The 27,651-nt window shown below is 46.4% G+C and overlaps 1 protein-coding gene across 1 annotated transcript; it reads left to right on the forward strand.

The window, feature by feature from the left end:
* Positions 1-168: 168 nt before the first annotated feature.
* On the forward strand, positions 169-27,651 carry LOC122944808 (FAST kinase domain-containing protein 1, mitochondrial-like). The gene is given in 17 exon segments (XM_044303466.1): positions 169-346; positions 6,799-7,287; positions 7,367-7,435; positions 12,262-12,387; positions 12,805-12,913; positions 12,915-13,204; positions 13,967-14,077; positions 15,152-15,283; positions 16,565-16,679; positions 16,681-17,055; positions 19,707-19,821; positions 20,076-20,204; positions 21,669-21,800; positions 22,463-22,576; positions 23,468-23,609; positions 26,382-26,496; positions 27,516-27,651. Coding segments are annotated over 16 exon segments (2,502 nt in total). The 5' UTR covers positions 169-346; positions 6,799-6,952; the 3' UTR covers positions 27,609-27,651.

Below are 27,651 nucleotides of genomic sequence, written 5' to 3' on the forward strand. Positions count from 1 at the left end.
AACGAGACGATCGGCCATCGACTGGTGGAGACCGTGGTCCTGACGGTCTCGCGAGAGTATGTGGTGACGTCTTTGACTTTTGCTGTTCTGCTCTTCAACCAAACCTGCTGGCGTGGCTGCGAGGAATGATGCAGGACTTGCAGGATGACGTCAGCTGTGCGACAGGAAGTGTGTGACTTGTATATGAGACCAACACATGTCTTTGACACTTCTGCAGGAGTTGGAGTTGTCCTCTACATCTAGAAAGAAAATAATCTCTGAGGGATTAGCCACAGCAGCCGCAGTGTAAGGCTACGTTATGGCGCTGCTATTTGGAGCAATGCCTGCTCGGCTTTCTATTTATTAGGTCTGTTGTTATTATGACCTGTGGTGCAGTGTCCCTTCAGATTAGACCTGGGGATTTGGAAGTGGATTGGGTGTAGAATTGAGCTAATGTTTCAGACAATTCGTAATTTTTCTGATTTAACCCAAACTGTTCCAGATTTGCCAGCCATTAGGAGAATATTTGGTACATTTTAGGCATGATTTTAAAGGTGTTGTCCAGTTTATATGACTAGCTGCCCATGGGCTGGGAACCAGGGGCGGACTGGGACCTCAAAGTGGCTCTGGAAAAGACCTCAAAGTGGCCCCATGTTTTTAGGCGGGTCCAAAGTGACAGAAGATGACGATACAGAAGGAGGTGGTGCCAGCAATAATCGGGGCAAAATAACATAGTGCAGCACACATTACTGCCTGCATTAATTAATGCTGGAAGCTTCAGATCTTTATGTACCTGGCATGGAGCCAAGATGAATGCTTGGGGGGCTCTCAGGGCATTGGCCAACCGGATAATTTCCCTGTAGAGTCTATGTCCAGTCCGCCCATGTGTTGAGTAGTTTAATATGTATAAATCAAGTTTACACGCAAGTCCCTTGACCTGCATGCCAGCACCGCGCTCGAGACATGGCTGCTGATGGAGGGTCCGTCCCCAGTGTTAGTGAATGCAGGCCGCCATCAGCAGCCATGTTTTAAGCGCAGCACCAGTATCTGCTAATTGCTAAAAAGGAAGTGACAGCAGTATGCGTCTGTAAGTTCGGGATGCCCTAAGGTGGGGGGATAGTCTATGATGATTTCAATGTGATCTAATATGTTTGTCTTTATGACCAGATGGGTTTAAACATCCTACAGTGTACTTATAGAGAACCTCCAGTTGACGCGAAATATTCAGATGAATGGGATAATGAACAGAAAACTTTTTTTTTTTTTTTCTCTTCAATTGCAGACCTTCTGATTTCCTGGCTCCTCTTCTGTCATCCAAGATGGTCGCATCGCTTCTCAGACTACATGATGAAGACTGTGCATTTGGTATTCTAAGATTCCCTTACGTCCTAACCAGTGGCACAGATGGGGTATTCTGCCCCTGTGGACTGGTTAGGACAGGTGGAAGTTTAATGAAACATAAACATAAAAACACTGGCATGCACACGCCCTCCCTGCCCCCTATAAAGAGGGGCGTAGCCCTCATGCTGTTGTGTTTTTTTCTGTCCTGCGGACAGGACGGGACGGGTGGTGCACTCCTCCATCCTTGTGGTGGAGAGAGTGCGATTCCCTTTTTTTCTTTTAGGTTCCTAGGACCTGTGCCGCTCCCCCTATGCGGCCGGAGGATACCCTCCGGCCTTAGCTGGTCTCCTTTTGCCCTGTCTAGGTCGTTCCTCTGTCCGGGCTGGAGCGGCGGTAGCGGTGCCCGCATGTTCGGCTGGGCGCCGCCATCTTGCGGAAGTGACGTCGGGTTACGTCACTTCCGGTTTTCGCTCCGGCCGACGGATGGTTGGCTGGAGCGGCGAAGCGGCGTCCCGCATGTTGCTGGGCGCCGCCATCTTGTGGGAGTGACGTTAAGTAACGTCACTTCCGGTTTTTCGCTCCGGCCGTTTGTTAGCGCGGCCGGAGGTGTATTTTAGTGAAATTAGGCCAAGGGGCCTTTAATATGTGCAGGATCCCTTTCTGGGCCCTAATACAGAGATCTTTTTCCTTGTTTTTCAAGGAGTTAAAATCGGAGGTTTACCCCGCCCCCCTGGGGGCGGGACTTTCGTTTTGGCGCCAAGAGCCCTATTTAAACCTGGTGAAGCTCCAGGTTCAGTCTCCTGGAGCGCAGCTTGGGGTCAACCGCGGGCAGGCGTCCGCTTTGGTTGAAGCCCTGGAAGGCAGATACGACCTCTAAGCACAATCTTTGTGCCATGGCGTACGAACCCGGCAAGCTCTTTGGTGCAGAGCTAGACCATATAATGGAGGGGCTGTCGGACAAGAAGGGCAAGTCCCTTCCCCAGCAGTCCTTTCGTGGTCGGGGCAGAGGGTATGGTTCCAGAGCGGAACCACAACCCAGACCCCAGAGGAATTGGGGTTCCCGTAGAGGAGGGAAATCCTCTCGGGGTTCTAGACCCCCCAAGAAGTCCTCGGCGCTCTGATTGCGGGCCTCCTCGAGGCTCTTGGTATTTTGCCGGTCTGACTGGAGATCTCGGGCTCCCTTCTCCCCACATTCCCGTAGGCGGTCGCCTACGACACTTTCTACCTTGTTGGCAGGATCATATCCAGGACAGTTGGGTCCTGCGTGTAATCTCCCAGGGCTACCTTGTAGACCTGAGCAGTCGGCCTCTGGACAAATTTGTCCAGACAAGGCTTCTTCCCAGCAACAAGCAGAAGATTCTAGAAAGTTACGTACTAGAATACTTCCAGAAGGGGGCCTTAGAAGAGGTTCCTCTCCTAGAGAGGGGAACAGGTATCTACTCCCCAGTTTTCCTGGTACCCAAGAGTACAGGAGGGTGGAGAATGATTATAGATTTGAGGTTCTTCAACCGTTTCATAAGACAAAAGAAGTTCCGTATGGAAACTATCCAGTCAGTGACCAATCTTCTTATGCCGGGAGATTTCTTGGCAACCTTGGACCTCAAGGATGCTTATCTCCATATTCCCATCCATCCTGGGTCCAGAAGATTTTTAAGGATCGCGGTAAATATCGGGGGGGTCCTAAAGCATTTTCAGTTTGTGGCCCTCCCGTTTGGGATCTCTTCAGCCCCACACACTTTCACCAAGGTGGTGGTCTCTGTGGTGGCCGCACTAAGGCTTCAAGGCTTGAGTATAGTTCCATACCTGGACGACTGGCTCCTCAGAGCCCCTTCCCAAGCGATCCTGTCCCAACACATCCAACAGGCTGTTACATTCCTACATCAGTTAGGATGGGTGATCAATTGGGACAAATCCCAGCTTCAACCAGCCACCTCAGTAAGGTTCCTGGGGTTCATGGTGGATTCAGTCAGGATGATGATTCATCTCACTCCCGAAAGAAAGCAATCCGTGCAACAGACAGCCCATTCCCTCTCTGTACCCAAACGGGTAACAATCCGAACATGGATGAGGATGTTGGGACTAATGTCTTCAACCGCGGAGGCGGTACCTTGGGCATTATGGCATCTACGTCCGCTCCAGTCGGAAGTATTAGCCAAGTGGAATCACAGTCCAAGGGGACTCAATTCCGTGCTCTCCCTGCCTTACAAAGTCCGGTCCTCTCTGAGGTGGTGGTCCCACCTCACGGACGGCAAGTCCCTGATCCAGCCCTCTTGGATCATACTTACTTCAGACGCATCCCTAGTAGGCTGGGGTGCGCATCTTCAGGACAAGACAGTCCAGGGAACCTGGACACCTCAGGAGAGGTTATTGTCATCGAATCTCCTGGAGATCAGAGCAATCAGGCTAGCTCTTCTTCATTTTGCTCCCATCATTCGGGGGAAGGCAGTGAAGGTACAATCAGACAGCATGACCGCTGTATTGTATATCAACAAGCAGGGAGGCACGAGGTCACAAAGTCTCCTGAGAGAGATAGGGGTGATTTTGGATTGGGCAGAACTGAACCTCACCCACTTATCAGCCGTTCACATTCGCGGAGTTCACAATGTGATTGCGGATCGCCTGAGCCGAGGTCTTCCAACCGGAGAATGGTCACTTCATCCAGAGGTCTTCAAGGAGATAACACTCAGGTGGGGCATGCCAGAGATCGATCTCATGGCAACGAGGTTCAACACCAAAGTGGAGAGGTATTGCTCCCTTTACAGGGAGGACAACCCGGTGGCAATAGATGCACTGTCAATCCCATGGAGGTTCAGGCTGGCCTACATCTTCCCTCCAATTTCCTTGATACCAAGGGTCTTGATGAAAATCAGGCAGGACCAAGCGTCAGTTATCGCCATTATCCCATACTGGCCGAAAAGAGCTTGGTTTACCCAACTCCTACAGATGAGTCGGGGTCAATTTCTGAGGCTTCCCCCAGAGAGAGCACTGGTGTCGGGGGGCACCCAGGTCTCCTCAAATCTTCAAATGTTCAACCTGACAGCCTGGAGGTTGATCAGTCCCTTCCAAGGATAGAAGGGCTATCGGGGTCTGTCTTGAGAACCCTGGAGCACTCCAGATCGGAAGCTACCAACAAGGCCTACTCCAGAATCTGGAAGATTTTTTCGTGCTGGTGTGCTAGGCATCAGCAAACATCCGCTGAAGCTTCCATCCCGATGATCCTACAGTTTCTACAGGACGGTCTGGATAAAGGGCTATCACCTGCTACCCTTAAAGTGCAGATTTCAGCAATCTCTGCTTGTCTCAACAGAGCGGTTTCTCAAGACCCCCTTATCAAGAGATTCCTGAAGGGAGCCTCAAGATTAAAGCCTACAGTAATCAGACCTATCCCTGTTTGGGATTTATCGGTCGTGCTCAGGGGGTTAACATCTCCCCCCTTTGAGCCCCTAGAGGAGGCGGGATTCAGGTTCCTGACCTGGAAGATCACCTTCTTGTTGGCTGTTACCTCTGCAAAGCGAGTTGGGGAACTCCAGGCTTTTTCTGCCTTTGAGCCTTATACAAAGTTCCTGCAGGATCGGGTACTCCTCAAGTTTTTACCCACCTTCATCCCAAAGGTTCCCTCCTTTGATAATATTAACCAGGTGATCTCCCTACCAACATTGGCTCCATCCCCCTCCTCTGAGGAAAGAGGGCTCCATACCCTCGACATTGCGAGATGTCTTAGGATTTACCTGGAACGCTCCAAGGTATTTAGGAAGGATGAAAACCTCCTTATCCTTTTTTCCGGTACCCATAAGGGGAGGAAAGCCTCTAAGCCCTCCATCAGTCGCTGGATTAAAGAGGCAATTCGGGAGTCTTATATGTCTCAGGGCTCGGAGCCCCCTGAATTTGTAAGGGCCCACTCTACTCGAGCAGTGGCCACTTCTTTTGCAGAGAGAAGCTCGATCCCATTGGATGTGATCTGTAAGTCAGCTTCTTGGAGTTCTCACTCCACTTTTATCTCACACTATAGAGTGGATACTAGAATACATAGTTATTCCTCATTTGGCCGGACAGTGTTATCTTCCGCCAGGCATGAGGACCCTCCCATGGGGGTTTCTACTTGCTAAATCCCCATCTGTGCCACTGGTTAGGACGTAAGGGAATCGTTAATTTCTAACGATAATTTGTTTTCCCTTAGTCCTAACAGTGGCACACAAATTTCCCCCCCTTGTTTTTTAATTATGGGTTTTGTCTACTTGTTACTACACAACAGCATGAGGGCTACGCCCCTCTTTATAGGGGGCAGGGAGGGCGTGTGCATGCCAGTGTTTTTATGTTTATGTTTCATTAAACTTCCACCTGTCCTAACCAGTCCACAGGGGCAGAATACCCCATCTGTGCCACTGTTAGGACTAAGGGAAAACAAATTATCGTTAGAAATTAACGATACTTCTGCTGACATGTGAGTGGTGTAGGCCAATCCAAGAGCAGGGCTGGATAAACATGGATGCACAGTAACATCAAGGATGACCGAAGAGGAGCCCAGGAATTGGAGAATCTGCAGCAGAAAAGATACAAATTAGATAGTAAGGTAAGTGTGCTGTTCTTCCCTAGTTAATGTGACTTTTTATTTTTTTTCTTGAACCGGAGGACTATGAACAATATCATATATACAAAGGATAGGTGTTCAGTGTATAATCGCTGTGTGTCTGACCGCTGGACCCCCACAGATCACATGAACGGTTCCCAAATCCCCTGGGAGTGGAGAGGGATTGCACATGCGTGATCAGTGCTCTGTACCCAGTGTATGGGACTGCTTAGTACAGTGCTTGACTATCTTTGGCAGTCCCATTACTGTGAAATGAGTAGTGGCCACACCCGTTCATTACCACTCCATGCACACAGGGACTCGGGCACTACGGCCAAATCCACAGCCACCATTCCTTACGGTCCGTTTTTTTGCGGATCCGTGTTTCTGTAAAAACCTTCAGTTTTTTACAAAAGTGCATCCACATCTGTTCCGTGTTTCCGCAGAAATAAAAAAGGAAGGAGGAATACATGCTGCTAGGGTAATGCGGATGATATGCGGATGATAAACGGATGACATGCGGATGACATTTGGTGTCTTTCCGCATGTCATCTGCTTTTTTGCGGACCCATTGAGTACAATGGGGCCGCGGACCGCAATTTGCGGCCAAAAGTAGGACATGCTTCATTTTCACGGAAGTGCTGATGCGGACAGGAATTACTCCCCCATTGAAATGAATGGATCCGCACCTGTTCCTCAAAATTGCGGAACAGATGCGGAAGGAAAATTGCGGACGCGTGAATGGAGCCTAAATGTTGTACGTAGGATGACCCCTTTCAAATTTTACAGATTCGTATATATGCAATATACCAAACACGCTAAAAATGCAGCTGGATTGTCCGATTGTGGTTGAGCAGAGCTTTATATACAGGTTGTAAATGCTCCATGTTTTTTTACGTTTTCCTTTACAGATAGCTGTAGTCAAAATGTGTCGTCATATCTTAAAAAAAACATGATCTCCTCCAGAGCCAAGAATATTGAGGTTCCAAGAAGATGGTGCAAGAAAAAGCCAAAAATTATTCAATTTCTCTAAAGCCGTAAGCGTCCTTTTCCTGTAGTCCAGACATGTTCTGCTGGAAGAGGGCGTTTCCCCTTTCGCTGCGCTTCTTTCCGATGCGCAGCTTAAGCTCAGATCCTCTCCTGCACCAGCTGATGACCTGCACGAACCAATTCCAGATTTTTCAACTTGTTGGGATCCACAAGTCCAAACTTACAGTTCAGCACGTGGGGTGCGCAATCAACACGTTATGGGAGATTCAGAAGGAGACAACGAGCAAAAGCTTAAATTTTGAAACCATCCGGAATCACCCGGAATTTATTGCTCTTCGCATCCTGGCAGAGAATAAGATTGACTTCATGAATGACACCACCTTGGTGAATACGTTGTACGCCATAATAAGGTAACTTGTCAGGGCCTTTATTATTTGCTCCTTTGCTCTGCTGCTATGTGACTTCTCATTCTCTATTTTATATTTCCAGGTTTAATGTGGAAGCACATGATTCGTTGGTGCAGCAGCTGCTAGTAGAAGGCTGGAGAAGGCTAGAAAGGTAAAGCATGGTGAAATATTCACTCAATACTCCCTCTGGTTATGTCAGATAAAATACTGTGGCCTTTAGAAGCCAAGCAGGTCACCCTGGTAGTCAATATGTCATTACACTAAGGCCTCAAGCACACGACCGTTGTGTGTATTCGTGGCCGTTGTTCCGTTTTCCGTGATTTTCTGCGGACCCATTGACTTTCAATGGGTCTGTTGAAAACTCGGAAAATGCACCGTTTGTCATCCACCTCCGTGATCCGTGTATCCTGTCCGTCAAAAAAATAAGACCTGTCCTATTTTTTGGACGGACAACGGTTCACGGACCCATTCAAGTCAATGGGTCCGTGAAAGAACACGAATGCACACAAGATTAGAATCCGTGTCCGTAGGTTACTTTCATACAGACGGATCCGAAGATCCGTCTGCATAAAAGCTTTTTCAGAGCTGAGTTTTCACTTTGTGAAAACTCAGATCCGACAGTATATTCTAACACAGAGGCGTTCCCATAGTGATGGGGACGCTTCTAGTTAGAATATACTACGAACTGTGTACATGACTGCCCCCTGCTGCCTGGCAGCACCCGATCTCTTACAGGGGGCCGTGATCAGCACAATTAACCCCTCCTGTAGGAGATCAGGGGCTGCCAGGCAGCAGGGGGCAGACCCCCCTCCCTCCCCAGTTTTAATTTCATTGGTGGCCAGTGTGCGGCCCCCCCCTCCCTCCCTCTATTGTATTAATAACATTGGTGGCACAGTGTGCGCCCCCCGGCCCCCCCCCCCCTTCCTCCCTCTATTGTATTAATAACATTGGTGGCCAGTGTGCGGCCTCCCCTCTCCCCCAGATCATTGGTGGCAGCGGAGTTCCGATCGGAGTCCCAGTTTAATCGCTGGGGCTCCGATCGGTAACCATGGCAACCAGGGCGCTACTGCAGTCCTGGTTGCCATGGTTACTTAGCAATAGTAGAAGCATCATACTTACCTGCTTGCTGCTGCGCTGTCTGTGACCGGCCGGGAGCTCCTCCTACTGGTAAGTGACAGATCATTAAGCAATGCGCCGCACAGACCTGTCACTTACCAGTAGGAGGAGCTCCCGGCCAGTCACAGACAGCGCAGCAGCCAGCAGGTAAGTATGATGCTTCTACTATTGCTAAGTAACCATGGCAACCAGGACTGCAGTAGCGCCCTGGTTACCGATCGGAGCCCCAGTGATTAAACTGGGACTCCGATCGGAACTCCGCTGCCACCAATGATCTGGGGGAGAGGGGAGGCCGCACACTGGCCACCAATGTTATTAATACAATAGAGGGAGGGAGGGGGGGCCGGGGGAGGCCGCACACTGTGCCACCAATGTTATTATTACAATAGAGGGGGGGCCGCACACTGTGCCACCAATGTTTATTATTACAATAGAGGGAGGGAGGGGGGCCGCACACTGGCCACCAATGTTATTATTACAATAGAGGGAGGGAGGGGGGGGCCGCACTGGCCACCAATGATATTCAAACTGGGGAGGGAGGGGGGTCTGCCCCTGCTGCCTGGCAGCCCTGATCTCTTACAGGGGGCTATGATACGCACAATTAACCCCTTCAGGTGCGGCACCTGAGAGGTTAATTGTGCTGATCACGGCCCCCTGTAAGAGATCGGGTGCTAGCAGGGGGCAGTCATGTACACAGTTTGTTGTATATTCTAACTAGAAGCGTCCCCATCACCATGGGAACGCCTCTGTGTTAGAATATACTGTCGGATATGAGTTTTCACGATGTAACTCATATCCGACAGTATATTCTAACATAGAGGCGTTCCCATGGTAATGGGGACGCTTCAAGTTAAAATATACCATTGGATTGGAGAAAACTCCGATCCGATGGTATAAAAGGGACTCCTGACTTTACATTGAAAGTCAATGGGGGACGGATCCGTTTGCAATTGCACCATATTGTGTCAACGTCAAACGGATCCGTCCCCATTGACTTGCATTGTAATTCAGGACAGATCCGTTTGGCTCCGCACGGCCAGGCGGACACCAAAACAACTTTTTTTTCATGTTCGTGGATCCTCCAAAAATCAAGGAAGACCCACAGACGAAAAAACGGTCACGGACCAAAGGAACCCCGTTTTGCGGACTGTGAAAAAATACTGTAGTGTGCATGAGGCCTAACACTGCATTAGCTGCTTGGCTTTTGTCCAGCTCTGGATTAGTGCTGTTTCACACGAGCGGATGCCGTGCGTGACATCCACTCCTTGAAAGAGTGCCAAGACCCGATGCAGACTACAGAGGCACGGAGCATTAACATGACTGATAATGCGCCGTGCCTCTCTGTGATCTCTTTACTACGAAATCACAGTGACAACTTTATCTCACTGTGATTTCGTAGTAAAGAGGTCACAGAGAGGCACTCTTTCACGGAGCGGATGTCACGCACGGCATCCGCTCGTCTGAAACAGCCCTTAAAGAGAGACTTGCATCAGAGTTTTTTATGCATATTCATAAAATAAATTTTTGGCTCTTTTTAATTTCGGCAGTGCTATGCTTTTGAAAAATAAATACTAAATATTCTCCATCTGAAGCAGTAAAACTCAGATAGATAATGCATTGTCAGTTTACTGCTGCTGTGAGAGGAAGATGTTATCTGCCAGTGTAATAGTAGGTGTAGAATTGGAATAATAGTATGACATCTGTATTGTCCTCTATATAGGCCTAGATAAAGATGCCCACAGAAGAGCATTGCATTGACCAGTGTAATGTGTGATGCTCTAATTGAGTCACTCATCCCTTTACCTGTCTGGTCGGAGTGAATGGTTTAAAGCAGGCATGTCCAAACTGCGGCCCTCCAGCTGTTGCTAAACTACAACTCCCAGCATGCCCTAATAGCTGTAAGCTATCCAGGAATGCTGGGAGTTGTAGTTTAGCAGCAGCTGGAGGGCCGCAGTTTGGACATGCCTGGTTTAAAGGGAACCTGTCACCGGGATTTTGTGCATAGAGCTGAGGACATGGGTTGCTAGATGGCCGCTAGCACATCCGCAATACCCAGTCCCCATAGCTCTGTGTGCTTTTATTGTGCAAAAAAAACCAATTTGATACATATGCAAATTAACCTGAGATGAGTCCTGTACATGAGATGAGTCAGGGACAGGACTCATTTCAGGTTAATTTGCATATGTATCAAATTGTTTTTCTTACACAATGAAAGCACACAGAGCTATGGGGACTGGGTATTGCGGATGTGCTAGCGGCCATCTAGCAACCCATGTCCTCAGCTCTATGCACAAAATCCCGGTGACAGGTTCCCTTTAAGTGAGAAAGTCAAGTGAGGCTCTCTGCCCTGCTAAAAATCCTAAGAAACAGGAAGTTGAACATCCAGGACGGGAAGTAGAATACATGGAGAGACCTAAAATATTATATCCAGAAAACCATCAACCCCTTTTTTTTTTTTTTTTTTTTTTTTTTTTTTTGTTAAAAAAGTGAAATCCATAGAATTTTTACATATAGGCTGATAATATGAGAACATTTTTTCATGGTAGCGCCCCTCCTTTACCAAAGGTTTTCGCCATCATATAACCTTTCCCTCTTGAATGTACATGTCATAAGATTATATTCATGAGCCAAGTTGCACAGGCCGATCAGTGCTGTAAAAAAAATATAAAAAAGGCCTGCACTGCTCATAATTATGGGATCATGAAAGAACTAGTCGTAAAAAGTAAGTTAATTATGCAAACAATTAAATTATCATTAAATTGGCACGGATAACAAAATGTTAATGGTGAGAGTTGTTGGATCGATGAGGGTGTTACTGATGGGAACCTAGTTATTGAGAAAAGGCCTGCATGTCCACGATGGGAATAATGATCGGTGAGGGTCCCAACGTGTGGACCTCCACAGTTATCACCTGTTCAATAGGTCATGGTACTCTTTAACTTATTAATATGCTGTTTGCTGGAAGTGTGAACTTTGCATCTTCAGTAATGTTTTTTTTTATTATTGCATTGTACTCATTTTGAGCTAAAAATATATTTTTTAATTGGTCGTATTAAAAATATGGAGTATTTTTTTTCTGTACAAAGCTGAGATGCTCTAGAAGCAGCCTCTAGATTTTCTCTCTTTTCCATCAGTTGGGGAGCTGATGGGCTCCTTATCTCTGCTCTCTGACATTATAAGCACTCAGTATAGCTCAGTTCTTATCCTACTGATAAGAATGTGGCTTAAATAAGTGTTTATGACCTCACAGTAGTTTAGAGCGGCTCAATATTTTTAATAAAGGCCAATTGAAAATAAGATTTTTAGCCAAAAATGAGTAAAATGCAATCATAAACAAAATTTGCCTCTAAAGGTGTACATAGTCTTGGATAATCTCCTTTTAATTGCCTGTATAAGGGTCCATTCATACGTCCACAATTTGTGGATCCGCAAAACACTGATCCCGGCCGTGCGCGTTCCGCATTTTGCGGACCACAAATGGCCAGCTCTGTGATTGAAATGCGGGCAAGAATAGGACATGCTCTATCTTTTTTGTGGGGCAGTGGAATTTAACTACGGATGTGGACAGCAGACGGTCTTTTGCAGCCTCTTTGAGATTAATAGGTCTGCACCCATCCTGCAAAATTGTGGGACGGATGCGGTCCCTGAACTACGGACATCTGAATGGACTATAACCTGTACATGTGTTTGTAGGGTTGGTGTAGCTCGGTCTTTATTACATTTCTATGGAGGCTTCACTACAGCTTGAATCTGCAGTAATAGAACCAGATGTTATTGCTGCAGGATTTTACAATATTCCTATTGTTCCGCTTATGTTTTGCTATGACTCTAGTGACAGATTTCATCTTTTCTCCTGTTTAGGTTTGAACCAGAGACTCTATCGAAATTTTCTGTTTGCTTGGAGAAAACTGACCTAGACACCAGTCCGCTGATGGGAGAGGTAACCAATGCGCTGAGCACAAATCTGGATGATATACAAAACATCAGGTAAGAATCCATCAGTATACCCAATAATGTTGTATTAAGAAGATGTTTAGTGATTTTTAGGAACCTGGGGAGGAGTTCACACATCGTGGTCAAATCACACAAACACTGCTGCTCTATTCACCTCTATGGGATTGATAAGTGCTGTGATCGGCTTCCCTTCAGCAATCCCATAGAGTCAGGTGGTGCAGCAGTGTGTAAGTATGACCATTGCTCAATGCTCTCGGAGGACTCGGGGAAACCCAGTTCTTGTGATCGGTGGGTGGACAACCTCTTTAAGATCCACCTGTGCATTATGAGAGATGGTAGGAGCAGGACGTTTTCTGCTTCACCCTCTTCATACTTTCTTAAGAAATCATATAACTGATAACTTTGGATCATCTTCTGATTTTTATTTTTTTTTTTTAAATCCTTTACCAGAATCTTGTCCAATCTTATGGTCAAGACGTTCCCCGTCACCTCTACAAGGCTGCAGCATCGACTGATCAAAAAGGCGGAATCCCTGATGGAGACGAGTGAATCGCGTCGATGTGCACAGCGTCCGCAGGATTGTCCAGTTCCTCTTCTCCATGAAGTATGACTACCAGCCCCTCTTGGACAAATGCAACCAGGTTTTTGTGCGGGACATAAAGAAGATGAGCACGGACACCATGTGCATCGTCACCTCTCTGTACCGACAAATGTCCTTCAAGCAGTTTGAATTCCAGGTGATGGCAAAGTCGGCTCTGCTCGAATTTTCTGACCTGTGGAATACTGCTGATCATTTTGGGAAAATATTTTGTGCCTTATTTCCCATGGCTTCCCAAGAGACAAGAAATAAGTAAGTGGCCCCTCAAAGCCGTATAATGTGTGTCGCCCCTGAACCACCAGAAAAACGTCACAGGGGTTGTCCGGCCTTTACTAAATGATGATATTCTCAGGATAGGTCGTCTCTAGCTCTTTGGCAGGGGTCCAACACTGAAGTCACTGGGAGCAGCGCTGCAGTGACAAACGCTGTCTATTGCAAGGTTGACGGAGCTGTGTAGTTCCAGTGCCGACTTCCAGTGATAGAGCTACACCTGAACAGCTGATTGGCAGTGTTGGACGTCGGAACCCTGCCGATCAGCTAGTGGATAGGCTATCGATGAGTAAAGGCTGGACAACCCGTTTAACACAAAACCTGCTAAAACCATCACCAGCAATTTCTGGCAGCAGGTTACTCCACTTTACCTATTCACAACACATGCACACTTGGCTGAGCATGCATGTATGGGGAGTTTAGGAGAGACAGCTGTCTGAAGCATATGGCTTACTTGGGGTCCATTCACACGTCCGTTGTTTCTTTCCTGATCTGTTCCGTTTTTTGCGGAACAAATCTGGACCAGATCTGGACCCATTCATTTTCAATGGGTCCTGAAAAAAATCGGACAGCAGAATGTCTGATTTTTATTTATTTTTTCAGGACCCATTGAAAATGAATGGGTCCAGATCTGGTCCAGATTTGTTCCGCAAAAAACGGAACAGATCAGGAAAGAAACAACGGACGTGTGAATGGACCCTTAAAGGTATGACCTTCATAATTATTATTTTTTTTTTTCTCCAGGCTTGAAGACGACCTTGTAATCTTGGCAGATAAGATCCATCATATCAGCTTGGTGTATATCCTGGAGACCATGGCAGAGGCAGAATGTAGAAATCCCATGCTTATTCAAAAGTACGGTTTTATGGAATTGGTTTGAAGCATTGTGCGTCTTTCTCACACTTGGTTAAGGTCACACAATCAGCTGGATCGGGATTCATACCTATGGGCAGAATAAGACCTCAATGGGGGGAATAGGGTTCAGCTTCTGACCCACAAGTTGTTCTGGGGGTTATTGACTGTATATCATTCTGTCAGCATAGGAATATACTTGCATGCATGCCAATGTAAAAGCCGTCAGGATGTCTGTCCAGGTTCTAACCCCCCATCTTTTCTGCCTGACTTAGGGTCCATTCACACATCAGCAACTGTTTTGCAATCCTTAAAACACGGATACTGGCCATGTGCGTTCAGCATTTTGCGGACCGCACATTACCAGCGCTATAGTAGAAATGCTTTTTCTTGTCCGTGGATGTGGACAAGAATAGGACATGTTCTATTTTTCTGCGGGGCCGCCGAACGGAAGTGCAGGATGCGGACAGCACACGGTGTTCTGTCCGCATCTTTTGCGGCCCCATTGAAAATGAATGGGTCTGCACCCATTCAGCAAAATTGCAGAACGGATGCGGACCCATTTTGCAGACGTGTGAATGGACCCTTACATGTACTGTGCGGATGAATGTGATAAGAGATGGGCAGTCCACTTTAAAGGCATATTCCCATCTTGGGCATTTACAGAATATCCATGTGAGACCTGTACCTATCTCCGGAATGGGGGTCCCCCAACCTCTTTCCCACCTGGAGAGGAGGCCTTCAGTCTCTTTTTCTCAGTTGCAGTGATATTTCCTTGGTAGACACTTGAATATTTGTGGGTTGAAGTATCTTGTCTTTGAGATTATCGCATACAATACATTCCAGAATAAATCAATATAACGCTATGGGACCGCGGCAGTGCTGGAAGTTCAGGACGGGAGCTGAGCTGCGGGTCCGGGGCGTGACACCCGCTTGTCTGAAAGGGGCCTTATTCTACACCACCCGGCTGTGGTCAGAGTCTTGTTCTCCTACATTCACAGCTTGCATGATGACGTGTGAATAGAGACGTACGCGTTTATTGTCCCTTCTTTCTTTTTTTTTTTCTTCTCTATTTAGAATCTGTTCCACCATCCAGGATAATCTGGATCATTATCAGCGACTGTACTTATGTAAAATAACAGATGCCCTGGTCTGCCTGCCCTGCCAGAATTATCAACTGTTTGCCGACCTACAGAAACGTCTGACAGCGTAAGTGTAACTAAAGGGGGGAAAAAAAATGTATGTGACACTGAATGCAGGCATCCGGGTTGTATGGATGGTGGTCTGCACTTCGGGATGCCGTCGTCGTCTTCTCTCCCTGGATGTAATACGGGGGCTGTGAACCGTTCTTGTATGATGGTAATGGAGGTGAGAAGAGCAGATGGGTGGGATTTCCATGTACATGCTGTGATATTCTACTCAACGGCTCCTCTTGTAAAGGGAGCAGTTCAGGTAATGGTATATCCCAGGGCAGAGGACGCACTACATTTTTCCAGGAAGAGTAACAATACTCCTCTTAGCATTTTTGAGGAGTATTTTCAGTGAAGGAAGAGTATGAAATAAGATGGTGGGTATTTTTTATTTATTTTTTCCTGCCATAACTTTTTTATTTTTCTGTCGATGTAGCGGTATGAGGGCTTGTTTTTTTGCGGGGCAAACTGTATTTTTTTAGTGACATCCTTTTGGGGTACATATAACTTATTAAGTTTATTACCTTTTTTGGGGTTGTAATGAAAAAAAAGCAGCTCCACCAGTGTATTTTCACTTTAAATTTCCGACGGCACAGCTAGCATGTTACTGTTATTCTATAGGTCAGTACGATATTGGCGATACCAAATGTGTGTACTTTTGTGCATTTTTTACCACTTTTGTGCCATAATAGCAGGTGGGCTTTTTTTTGTTTTGGTTTTTCTTCTTTTCGGGTGATTTTTCTGTAGGGGGAAAAAAAATGCCGAAAAAAATGCTTGTCAAAATTTGTGGGGAAAAAAACCCACTTGCAAATACACATGAATTTCATGGCGTTTTTTACAAGCCCAAAAAAATGGCATAACAAAAAAAAAAAGATGCAGGAAGCATAAAATAAAGATATTTTTGTTTTAGTTATTTTCTAGAAAATTGTTGCTATCTCCGCTACCACTGGCTTTTCACACAGCTTCTCTACAATCCTGAAAACCAATGGAGTCCCTTATCAAACTGCTGTAAAGTAGTACAGGCTTAGTCGCCCATAGCAACCAATCAGGTTCCACCTTTCATTTTCCAAAGGAGCTGTCAAAAATGAAAGGAGGAATCTGATTGGTTGCTAGGGGCAACTAAGCCTGTACTACTTTACAGCAGTTTAATAAGGGACTCCATTGGTTTTCAGGATTCTAGAGAAGCTGAGTGCAAAGCTCCCGGGTGGGAGCGGTGTGACCACCCTGCAGGAGTTGTAATAATGGACATTTTGGCTTTTTAGGTTTACTTAATGTTTGTTTCTCATTTGTGTGTCCATAGCTACATGAAGACGTGTTACGTGCCCACCATCTTGGTTATGATGACCAGGTCCTTGTCATTACTTACCCTTACTAAAGTGGATGAGGCCATCCTGACTAAGATCGACGCGGTCATTCCCCCAGTGCGATCTCAGTGACCTGAACAGCATTGCTAACAGCGTCATCCGGTGGCTGCAGCCGGCCCGGGTGTCCAGGCAGAATAAATCTGGGCTGTATGAAAAGCTCCTCCATAAAGTGAGCAGACACGGACTGGAGAGAGTCAAAAATATAGACAACCTTGATAACCTTCTAAATGAACTGACGTACATGATGAATGGCCAGTGGCTTCACAATATGCTTCTAGACGACATCCTGCACTCCTGCCAGCGCCTGCTGCATCAGGTCACCTGGAGGAACGCCCCATTTCTGGCGCTGGTTATAAGTTATTGTAATACTCTGTGTCCTCCAGTACTGGACAAGATTGCCGAAGTCACCATGGAGAATGTTACAAAGGTAGTAGTCGCATGCAGCCGCTTTGTCTCATAGAGTTTGTCAAGTTGTCACAGAAATGAGAGGATTATCACGCAGGATTGGGGAATGGTCTGTGCACATTGCACCTGAACCTTTAGGGTAAATGCACACGTTTAGGATTTATGTGCGGACAATCCGCAGGGAAATCCGTATGTGATCAATCCGCATCAATTGGTGTGGATTTTCCGCAAACGGATTTTACTCTCCCCATTGAAGTGAATAGAGAAAATCCGGTCAGGAAAAAAAAAAAATTATAAATTGACATGCTGTAGGTAAAAATACGCATCGTGTGCATGAGAATTCAAAATTCTCATAGACTACAATATACGTGACCTACGGAGCGGATTTTCCGCAAGCAAGTCCGCACAAAATCCACACGCAATCCTGATCGTGTGCATTTAGCCTTAGTTGGCGGTGTACATCTGGAAGATTATATTTTCGACAGGAGGCTCCAACAGATTTCACTCTGAGGCATGCGAGGCCCATAGGGTCCTCTGTGCCATTACAGTGATGGCTCACCTCCGGCACTCCAGCTGTGGTAAAACTACGACTCCCAAGATGTACATCTGCTTGGCTGTTCTCAGAACTCCATAGAAATGAATGGAGCATGCTGGGAGTCGTAGTTTCACCGCAGCCGGAGTGCCAGAGGTTAGCCAATAATATATACCGCACGGCATATGTTTCTGCATTTTGTATAGGAGTGCGCAGTCTACTGTGCTTCTGCGGCGTTGCGCTCTGTCCTCGCTGCCAGGCTTTTTTGTCCTGACTTTGATGTTCCCAGTCTGCTGTAAACCCTGGCTTGCTTTCTTCTAACAGAACAGGGATGGGGAATTAATGCTTTTTTTCTTTTTCTGCACTGATATTGAATACAGGGACAGACTGGTCATAGACTCCACGGGGAATTTATCCAGTGGGCTAATGCCCAGGGAGGGGGCTACCTAAGCCCTCCACCGGCCGGGTACATAGAGACCTGATGCTCCGAGCATTACATAATGCTAGGAGGATCAGGACTGGTAGCGAAAAGTGCCATCCTCAGGACGGTGATACAGTTGAATACTGTGGCGGGGTATTTGTACTGCACTGTGGTATTTGGTTCTGCTGGGACGGTATTTTGTTACTGCACCAAAGTATTGCTGGCCCCACCAACTTTTACTGTCCCTGCCTATTTATGTTGGCCTTGCCTTTTGTCATTTTGGGCCCCACCTACAATATGGGGCCATCTTTATTTTTTTCCAGGGCCACTGTAAAGGGGTTTTCCGTGGATAAGTATCTGATCTGTGGGGGTCTGCCACCCGGGACCCCCGCTGATCAGTAGCACCGCTGTCTTCTCTCTGCTTTTCCTAGGCCGAGTGATGACACGTTCATCAATCACGTGGCCTAGGCGCCGCTCAGCCCCATTTAAGTTAACGGGACTGGGCACGATACCAAGCACAGCCACTATATAATGTACAGCGCTGTGCTTGGTAAGCTGCGAGAAGGCCTCAACGCTCACAGGATCACCGCTGCCTTCTCAAACTGCTGATCGCGAGGGTCCTGGGTGTCGGACCCCCTCCCCACCGATCAGATACTGATGACCTATCCTAAGAATAACTCCTGAGTATTAAAATGTTAGAGAACCCTGTTAAAGGGGTTCTGCAGATTTTTAAACTAATGATCTATCCTCTGGAAAGATCATCAGAATCTGATCGGCGGGGGTCTGACACCCGGGGCCCCCCGCCGATCAGCTGGTTGAGAAGGCAGCGGCGCTGGCAGTAGTGCTACGGCCTTCTCACTGTTTACTGCAGGCTCAGTGATGTCACGACTAGTATCACTGGCCTGGGCGCGGCTAAGCTCCATGTCAGGTTAACAGAGATTAGCCCCGCCCAGGGCATTGATACTTAGTCGTGACGTCACTGGGCCTGCGGTAAACGGCGATAAGGCCGCGGCACTACTGCCAGCGCCGCTACCTTCTCAACCAGCTGATCGGCAGGGGGCCCCGGGTGTCGGACCCCCGCCGATCAGATGCTCATGAATCTATCCAAAGGATAGCATCATCAATTTAAAAAAACTGCATAACCCCTTTAAGTTCCCAGTCTTCCTCTGAGTATAGCAATGGGACAGTCCCAATAATACTAATGTTTTGGGAAATTGCTGTACATGCAATTTCCTGCTATTCAAATATAAGTTTTGGTTCTAGTGCCGCCATACGGCCGTGTCAGTATTTCTGCAAGAAAACGTATCCACAAGACGGTACCTTTTCGTTTGCAGCTCCATAGTTTTCCTCATTCCCATCAATAGAAAGGGCTGTTCTCATCTGCAATATAGGACACAGATAGGACCCCGTATAATTTGCGGAACGGCCACACAGACGTGTGCATGAGACCCCATAGAAATGAACGGGTCTGTGTGCTATCGATAAAATATTGTGGCTAGCACGTGGATGAAAAATACAGTCATGTGAATGAAGCCTTAACTTGCAGTTCCTCTTCATCTCCCCTCCACTTGACCCTATATGAACCTTCATGGAATTTCGAAGTTGATTTTCAGGAACACGTAATGTGTACGGCCTGTACAAGATGTATAAAGCCTTTATACAGACATGTGAGACGTTATCAAAACCGTCTTCTGATTTGCTGTTTCCTAATTGTGTCCAGATTCATCCCACTGACTTGAACAGAATTTTGTATGCCTTTATCAATCTGAACTACGATCCCCCGCGAGAAGAAGAGTTCTTTAATCTGTGCATTCAGCATATACTCGTGAATCTGAGTAAGTATTCTGTGGGTTTCACCTTTTGGGGGGATACCTTTGCAAAATCCCCATTTATAAATACAGAGAAATGAATGGGGTTGTGTCGAGAAAAGCCTTGACTGTGGCGGTAAACCTCATAGGGTAGGTTCCCCCACTTGGGATGACTTTATGCAGCAATGTGGATACGTGGCCAGAAGGTCATGCTGTCTGTGTCTGTGCAGTGTGGGGGGTAAGTCGGAAATCCTCTGATGGTGTCTTATTTCACCTTCCAGATTCTTTCCCTCCTCATCTCATGGTTCTGGTTGGATTCACACTTGCTGTTGCACAATATTTTCCAGAAGAGCTGATTAAATCAATTTTTAACATTGGATTCCTAACCAAACTGGATTCTGAACTTGACAGTAAGTGCAGTGTATTTTTCTGCATTTCGCCCCCTTGTCTTCTATCTAGGTCATTCATTTTGACTAGCCTTATACTCTTTGAAGGGGTTGTCTCCTCTTGGACATTGATAGCCTATCACTAGGATATGCCACCAATGTCATATAAGTGCAGGTCCCACTTCAACTATCTGTAGAACGGGGCTCCCAAAGTGAACGAGAGAGAACCACCCTGTGGGAGTTCTGAAAATAGCTGATCGCTGGCTCAGCTATTTCCAGCAGTCCCATAGAAGTGAATGGACAGGTGACCATGCATGCTTGGTGTGCTCTCCGTTCACTTTTATGGGACTTCTGAAAATAGCTGACCGCCCTCACTCTGCTGTTTTCAGAACTCCAATGGAAGTGAATGGAAAGCACACCGCGCATGTTTATTGAGGCCTGTTCTAGAGAAAGACGTGAGTCCCAGAGGTGGGACCCAAACCTATCTGACTTTGAAGGCCACCAATGTTTTAGATGGGCCAAGCCTGAAGCTGGCCATACATGTTGGATATCAGAGTATCATGGTGGCTTAGTGGTTAGTGCTGGTGCCGTGCAGCGCTGGGGTCCTGGGTTCACATCCGACCAAGGACAACATCTGCATGGAGTTTGTATGTTCTCCCCGTGTTTATATGAGTTTCCTCTGTGTTCTCCGGTTTCCTCCCACACTTTAAAGACATATTCATAGGGAACGCAGGTTGTAAGCCCCATTGGGGACAGCTTGAAGGTAATGTCTGTAAAGTGCTTGAGAATATAGTAGCGCTATATAAGTGCGGAAAATAAATATTTGTTGGCTGCACCTGCTGATTTTGGTGGGCCCGTCCAACTATCTAATGCAGGCATGGACAACCCGCGGCTCTCCAGCTGTTGTAAAACTACAACTCCGACCATGCCCTGCTGTAGGCTGATGGCTGTAGGCAGTCTGGGCATGCTGGGAATTGTAGTTTTGCAACAGCTGGAGGGCCTCAGGTTGTCCATCCCTGATCTAATGTATCTAACTCTACCCCACTGTCGGATGTCGGAGGAGATAAGGTTCAGACCAATCCTTTTATTATCGGAAAGATAAGGAACTGCCAGAGGCGGCTTCCACTTACTACTAAAAATACATGCATGCTCGGCCTAGCGGGCACGTGTTTGAGGGAGTTGAGATTGATAGCTGTTGGCTGAATAAGCATTGACTGATGGTCTCATTTCTCCAAAATCTGTCTCCACAGAACTGTTAATGCGCTCTCATCTTGCTTGTTTATTTCCATGGGGAGAGAGATTGGGCATGTTGAAATTAGACATTCAATCCTGGTTTTCCCATACAGTCGGGGTCTGCAGTCTTGATGTGTGTGGGCAGCTTTTACCTGCACCCGAAGGACCGATCTGCACACCCAATCATACAAACAGCTAAATGAATGAAGTTTTGTTCAGCACTTTGATGTTTTCTGTGTTGTCTTTGCTTCATAGCTTTTCCATCTGACAGAAGCTCCAAGATACGAATGCGTCTGATGCAGTTAAATCGAGCGGTCTGTCTCGAGTGCCCTGAACACCAGGTTCCTTGGTTTCATGAAGAATACTGCCGGCAGATGAAGCAAAGAGGTGCGGGGCTAGCTCCGTTGATTTTCCTTGATTTATTATGCTAACAAGACAAAGTGGTTCGATGACTTTAGTACACAGTGCCACTCTTACTTGTGGCTGTACCTGGTATTGCAGTTCATCCCTATGTAAATGAATGAGGCTGAGCTTCAATACAAAAGCCCAAGAGTGGCGCTGAGTTAGGGGAATAAAATTTTTCGGTCTTCCGAAAAAAATTTTTTATGTGATGCCTGAAGTGCTGGGGGCGTGCCCTTTCTCATGTGGTGGTGGGAGGCTGGCATTGTGCCCTTTCTTGGAGGGGGGTGCCTTTTCTGCTGTAGCTCTCACCCTGTGATTGTCACAGCTTCTAACAGCAGATATAGATGGTGGCAGTTGAAAGATGGAACTGAGCATGTGCGACCACTTCAGTGAGATGAACAGACATAACAAAAAGAACAAACAGCAGGTGGCGCTATACAGACACATTTTATTGAGTTACTTTGTTGTTACACACAATTTTTTAATTACATGCGATTACAAAAAATATTCAGATCCAGGTGCTGGTTTGAAAAATACGGAATATATATATTTTTTTTTTATGGAATAACCCCCTTGAATATCTATAACTGCAAAACTACATTTTGTAAGAATCATTTACCTCTAAGAACTGATTTAATTTTCCTCAGATGCCAACTCCAAGAGATCCATATATCATCAGATTCACCTATTTCTGGGAGATCTCTTTGGAGGAATTAACTATGCCAAGATGTTTGTAACCACCCCCTATTACTATACAGTAGGTAAGATTTAGAAATATGTGTGTGCATTACATTGACAGCAAATTAAATTCAGTAGTGTAATGCTTCATTTGCCCTGTGGTGGCGCTGCAGGGAAATCTATCACTTGCTGCTGCTGTTCCCTACAGATGACTGCTGATCACTGGTGTGCCAGCAGCAGGGCAGCCGGCGATCAGCTCATTATTTGGGGCATATTAATGTTATGGTGAGAGGTCCTGGCTGTCATGTATGGCAAAGACAATTGGACTACAAAAGGCAGATCTGTAATAATTATCTTATAGCCAGAACGGCTTCTCTTGCCTCCTGTGAGATAAGGTTAGTTTCACATTGCCGGCACAGTTCCGGCAGAGAACTGCCAGAGCTGTCTTGTTCCGGAATTACCGGAATGCTCGCCGACCCCTTTGACTATAATGGGGTCCAGTGGAGATCTGGTCAAATCCTGGCATATTTGCTGGGTAGCAACCAGATCTCCGCTAGACCCCATGATAGTCAAAGGGGCCGGCAGGCATTCCGGCAATTCCGGATCCAGATAGTTGCAGCAGAGAAGAGCCTGCCAGAGCTATGCCGGCAATGTGAGACTAGCCTAACCCTTTTAAATGTTACAAGTTTCTGAAGGTGTTAGGCCTCTTGCACACAAAGTTCCGTATACGGAACCATTCATTTCAATGGATCTGCAAAAAAACTATTATTGTCCGCATAACGGACAAGGATAGTACTGTTCTATCAGGGGCCAGCTGTTCCGTTCCGCAAAAAAATCGGAATGCACACGGACGTCATCAGTATTTTTTGCGGATCAGTATTTTGCGGTCCGCAAAAAGCGGAAAAAGCCATACGGTCATGTGCAAGAGGCCTTATGTTGTGGATCTCCTAACATGGTGTGATTGGTTCCTGCAGATTTTGAGTGCATACTGAGCAAAAATAAAAAACCTATTGCATATATGGAAGAGAACAAGCTTTCCTCGAATGTGGCAGAAGTACAGTGGGGCCTGGAGAGTCAGATATGGGATAACAAGTCCTTACCACAAGGGGCTCAGAGGTTAGTGATTCTTCTGTGTGTAGAAGCATGGTGCTCCATCCCAGTGCAACTTTAGTTCGCTTGGATATTTCCATACCTCCCATTTGATTGAGCCAATGTCTTATATTGTTATGAACCAAATTGCTCTGGGGACAGTAGGGACAATGGGGAGAACTTATCATGAGGGGAATATTTGAAGTCTGTTTTGCTGGAACCTGCATTGGCGTACTTTATGCCACGTTTATCAAATGTTACATATTTGATAATTTTGATTTGTCCTTAAAGGGATTCTGTCACCACGTTTTGGGCTATGGAGATGTGGACATGCACGGCTAGATCGCCGCTAGCATATCCACAATATACCTGTCCTATAGGGCTGTGTGCTTTTATTTTCTTTAAAAAAGGATTTTAGAGATATGTAAATTAGTCTTGTAGGTGCCCAAGGGGCTATACGAACCTTCCTGGTGCCCAGCTGTGCCCAGCCACGCCCGCCTGTGAAGGAGCCCAGCACCGCCTATGTCCTCCGAATCTCCTCCTTTCATCAACGATAGATTGCCGTAATCTTGCGATACGCGAGCTCGCGCATGCGCAGTGCCGGTATAATGTTCCTTCCCTGTGCTGGCATCAGCCTCAGGGAAAGAACTGCGCGAGCTCGCGCATCGCGAGATTACGGCAATCTATCGTTGATGAAAGGAGGAGATTCAGAGGACATAGGCGGTGCTGGGCTCCTTCACAGGCGGGCACAGCTGGGCACCAGGAAGGTTCGCATAGCCCCTTGGGCACCTACAAGACAAATTTACATATCTCTAAAATCCTTTTTTAAAGAAAATAAAAGCACACAGCCCTATAGGACAGGTATATTGCGGACATGCTAGCGGTGATCTCTATAGCCCAAAACTTGGTTACAGAATCCCTTTAAACCTAACACTTTTTTCTAGAAAAAGCTACTCCAGTTTTTCTACCCCTCCCTCCTCCTGTGGAGAGATTGTGAATGTTTTTGCAACTTTTTTAAAATAAAAAGTCTCAATAATAAATCGGGAGTGAAACTCCTTGACATGGCTAACCACACCCGCTTTTCCACCCATATTGCAAAACTGGAGTGGTGGAAAAAAGCCAAATTTTGTTACTTTTTTTTTTTTTATCCAGAATTTGGCATGTGAAGGCATGATAAATCAGAGTTAAAATTAGTGCAATAGTTTATTTTTTTTATTCACTTTATTATGGAACTATGTTAATATTTGTTAGAAAACTGTATGTAAAGTCTCCCCCTAGCAACTGTCAGACAGAACGTTGGACATGCCAGATAACCTTATGGTGCAGAGACAGGCTTCTCAGCTTGCCTCTTTCTTCCTAAATGTAATAGAGCTAAGGCTACTTTCACACTCGCGTTTTGTGCAGATCCGTCTTGTATCTGCACAGACGGATCCGCACGAATAATGCAAACGCTTGTATCCGTTAACGGATCCGTTTGCATTATTCATTCAAAAAAAGGCTAAGTCAAAACGGATCCGTCTTGACTTACATTGAAAGTCAATGGGGGATGGATCCATTTTCAATTGCACCATATTGTGTCAGTGAACAATGGATCCGTCCCCATTGACTTACATTGTAGGCTCCGCATAGTCAGACTGTCACAAAAACGCTGCAAGCTGCGTTTTAGTGACCGTCTAAAAAACGCAACGGAGGCCAATTGCAGCCAAATTGATGCATTCTGAACGGATCCTTATCCATTCAGAATGCATTGGGGCTAAACAGATCCGTTTTGGGCCGCTTGTGAGAGCCCTGAAACGGATCTCCTAAGCGGACCCAGAAACGCCAGTGTGAAAGTTACTAAAGTAATGCTACATGATTCCCTGAAGACTGTGATCGGCCCTGGCAGCAGTGTCCCCCTCTCCCTTCTCAGCATCTCCCTGCCAGAGCGGATTGCTGCAGCCCTGCTCCTCTACCTGTCTTCCCAGCACTAACCAGAGACACTCTGAGACGGTAGAACTGTCTGCAGGGAAGCATGTTACATTAGTACATTATTGCATATTTAGGGAGGCAGGGCTGGAGTAATGAGACAGTGGCTAGGACGGGGAGAACAGAAGCAGGCTGAGTAGCCTCCGCATCAGTTATTTGTCATGTTCAGTAGACAGGTAGTCCTTAAAGGAAATCTGTCACCAGGATAATCACTATTGAACTAAAGCCTATGGCCTAATAGCACTTAGCACCTTATTTCGAGATGTGCCTATGTTTCAGCAATAGATGTTTTTTATCTTCTGAAAATCCAGTTTATTTGGTAAGCAAATGAGCCAGTAAGGTGCCCAGAGGGCGTCACTCTTGCAGGAAGGAGACCAGACATGCCTCCTGCTAGTGCCCAAACCCACCCTCGTGCTGGGAGCAGGGAAAAGGGGGGCAGAGTTATGGCTTCAATGTGATGTAGGAGGGGTGGGTGGGCACATTGTGGCAGGGGGTGTGCCTGGACTCCTTCCTGCAAGAGTGACGCCCTCTGGGCACCTTATTGGCTCATTTGCATATCCAATAAACTGGATTTTCAGAAGATAGCAAACATCTATTGCTGGAACAAAGGCACATCTGGAAATAAGGTGCTCAGTGCTATTAGGCCATGGCTTTACTGCAATAGCGATTATCCTGGTGACAGATTTCCTTTAACAACCCTCAGAGGGGAGACTTTACATACATTTGTGTAATAAAAATGAACATATTTCCCTAATAAAGTGTATTACAAAGACACTTGCCCCCACTGTCTCTACAGTTACAATGTAACAAATGTTCTTTCCTTCATCTTTATAGAGTCGCTATTGAGTTTCTTAATCCAGTGGCATTTTGCAGAAATTCTTCCAAGATTAAAGGGTTAAATGCCATGAAGAAGAGACATTTGGAGATTCTGGGGTACTATGTAGTGCAGGTTGGTTACAGTTTCTTGTCCTCGGTTTGGGACCATTGGGGTTAAGTCTTGTAACTTGGTAAATTCTGAGTAAATAGTACAAAGGTGTGGTTCCATAAAGCCTCCGCGCTCAGTATCCGGAGGGATTTAGCACAACCATGTAATAGCACATTTCTCCTGCAGAGGCCATGGACACCCGGGTGATCCGCTGATCATTTTAGAACCCGTTCTGGGTCTCAAGCTGCATCTGGCTTATTCTTTAGATACAGACACTGATCGCTGTAGAGGCAGCGCCGCTCGCTGCTCACCAGGGGAAGGATCTGTGGCTTTCAGGATTTAAAGCCTGACGATTCCCATTGCCCAGTTACTAATCAATATAAGAATTACCCGGAGATGATAAATACTGTAAAGGCAGCCATATACCTAAAATACCCTATTAGCGGAGATCTGTTCTTCCCTGCTTAGGTCAACCAAACATCCATGTGTTTTCAATGGACAGGTGGAAGTAAACTACCGTCAGGCGCCTCTATTGGCGGCTTATCGCCCCCCAGAACAAAAAGGTTTCAACAGGTCTGACCCACCTGCCTGATCCATCATTCTCCCTACCTCTGCTGTCAAGGGAGTGTCAGGAGGCCCCCATACACCTCACATTGGTGGGTCTGGCTGACAGTGGTCTAATGTGTATGGCCACCTTAAGGCCCTTTTCCGACGAGCGAGCTCCACGCTTTGGACTCGCAGCGTGAGTATGCAGCAGCTCCTGTCCTGACCTTCCAGCACTGCTGGGGTCGCATAGCATTATATTGATTTATGATGCACTGGAACCCTTAGAGTTCTGGAATGTATTCTATAACACTAACATAATGCTGTCAGTGTTATCCAATACATTCCAGAACTGTAAGGGTTATATAGCATCCTAAATCAATACAATGCTATGCGACCCCAGCAGTGCTGGGAGGTCAGGACGGGTGCTCTTGCTGAAACTCGTGTGAAAGGGGCCTAGTTGTGACTCCCACATTTCATGTTCGTTTTCTGTTTTACAGATCCCTAGTTTTGAATGGAATTCAATGGAACTAGGAACAAAGGATGCCTGGATTAACTACCTCAGGAAGAAGATTTTTGCTAATGAGCTGTAAAATGTTTTATGCAAATTGTGTAAATAAACTAGTTTTTTATTCA

Source organism: Bufo gargarizans, chromosome 8 (assembly GCF_014858855.1).
Source record: "Bufo gargarizans isolate SCDJY-AF-19 chromosome 8, ASM1485885v1, whole genome shotgun sequence".
In the NCBI taxonomy this organism is placed as follows: Eukaryota; Metazoa; Chordata; class Amphibia; order Anura; family Bufonidae; genus Bufo; species Bufo gargarizans.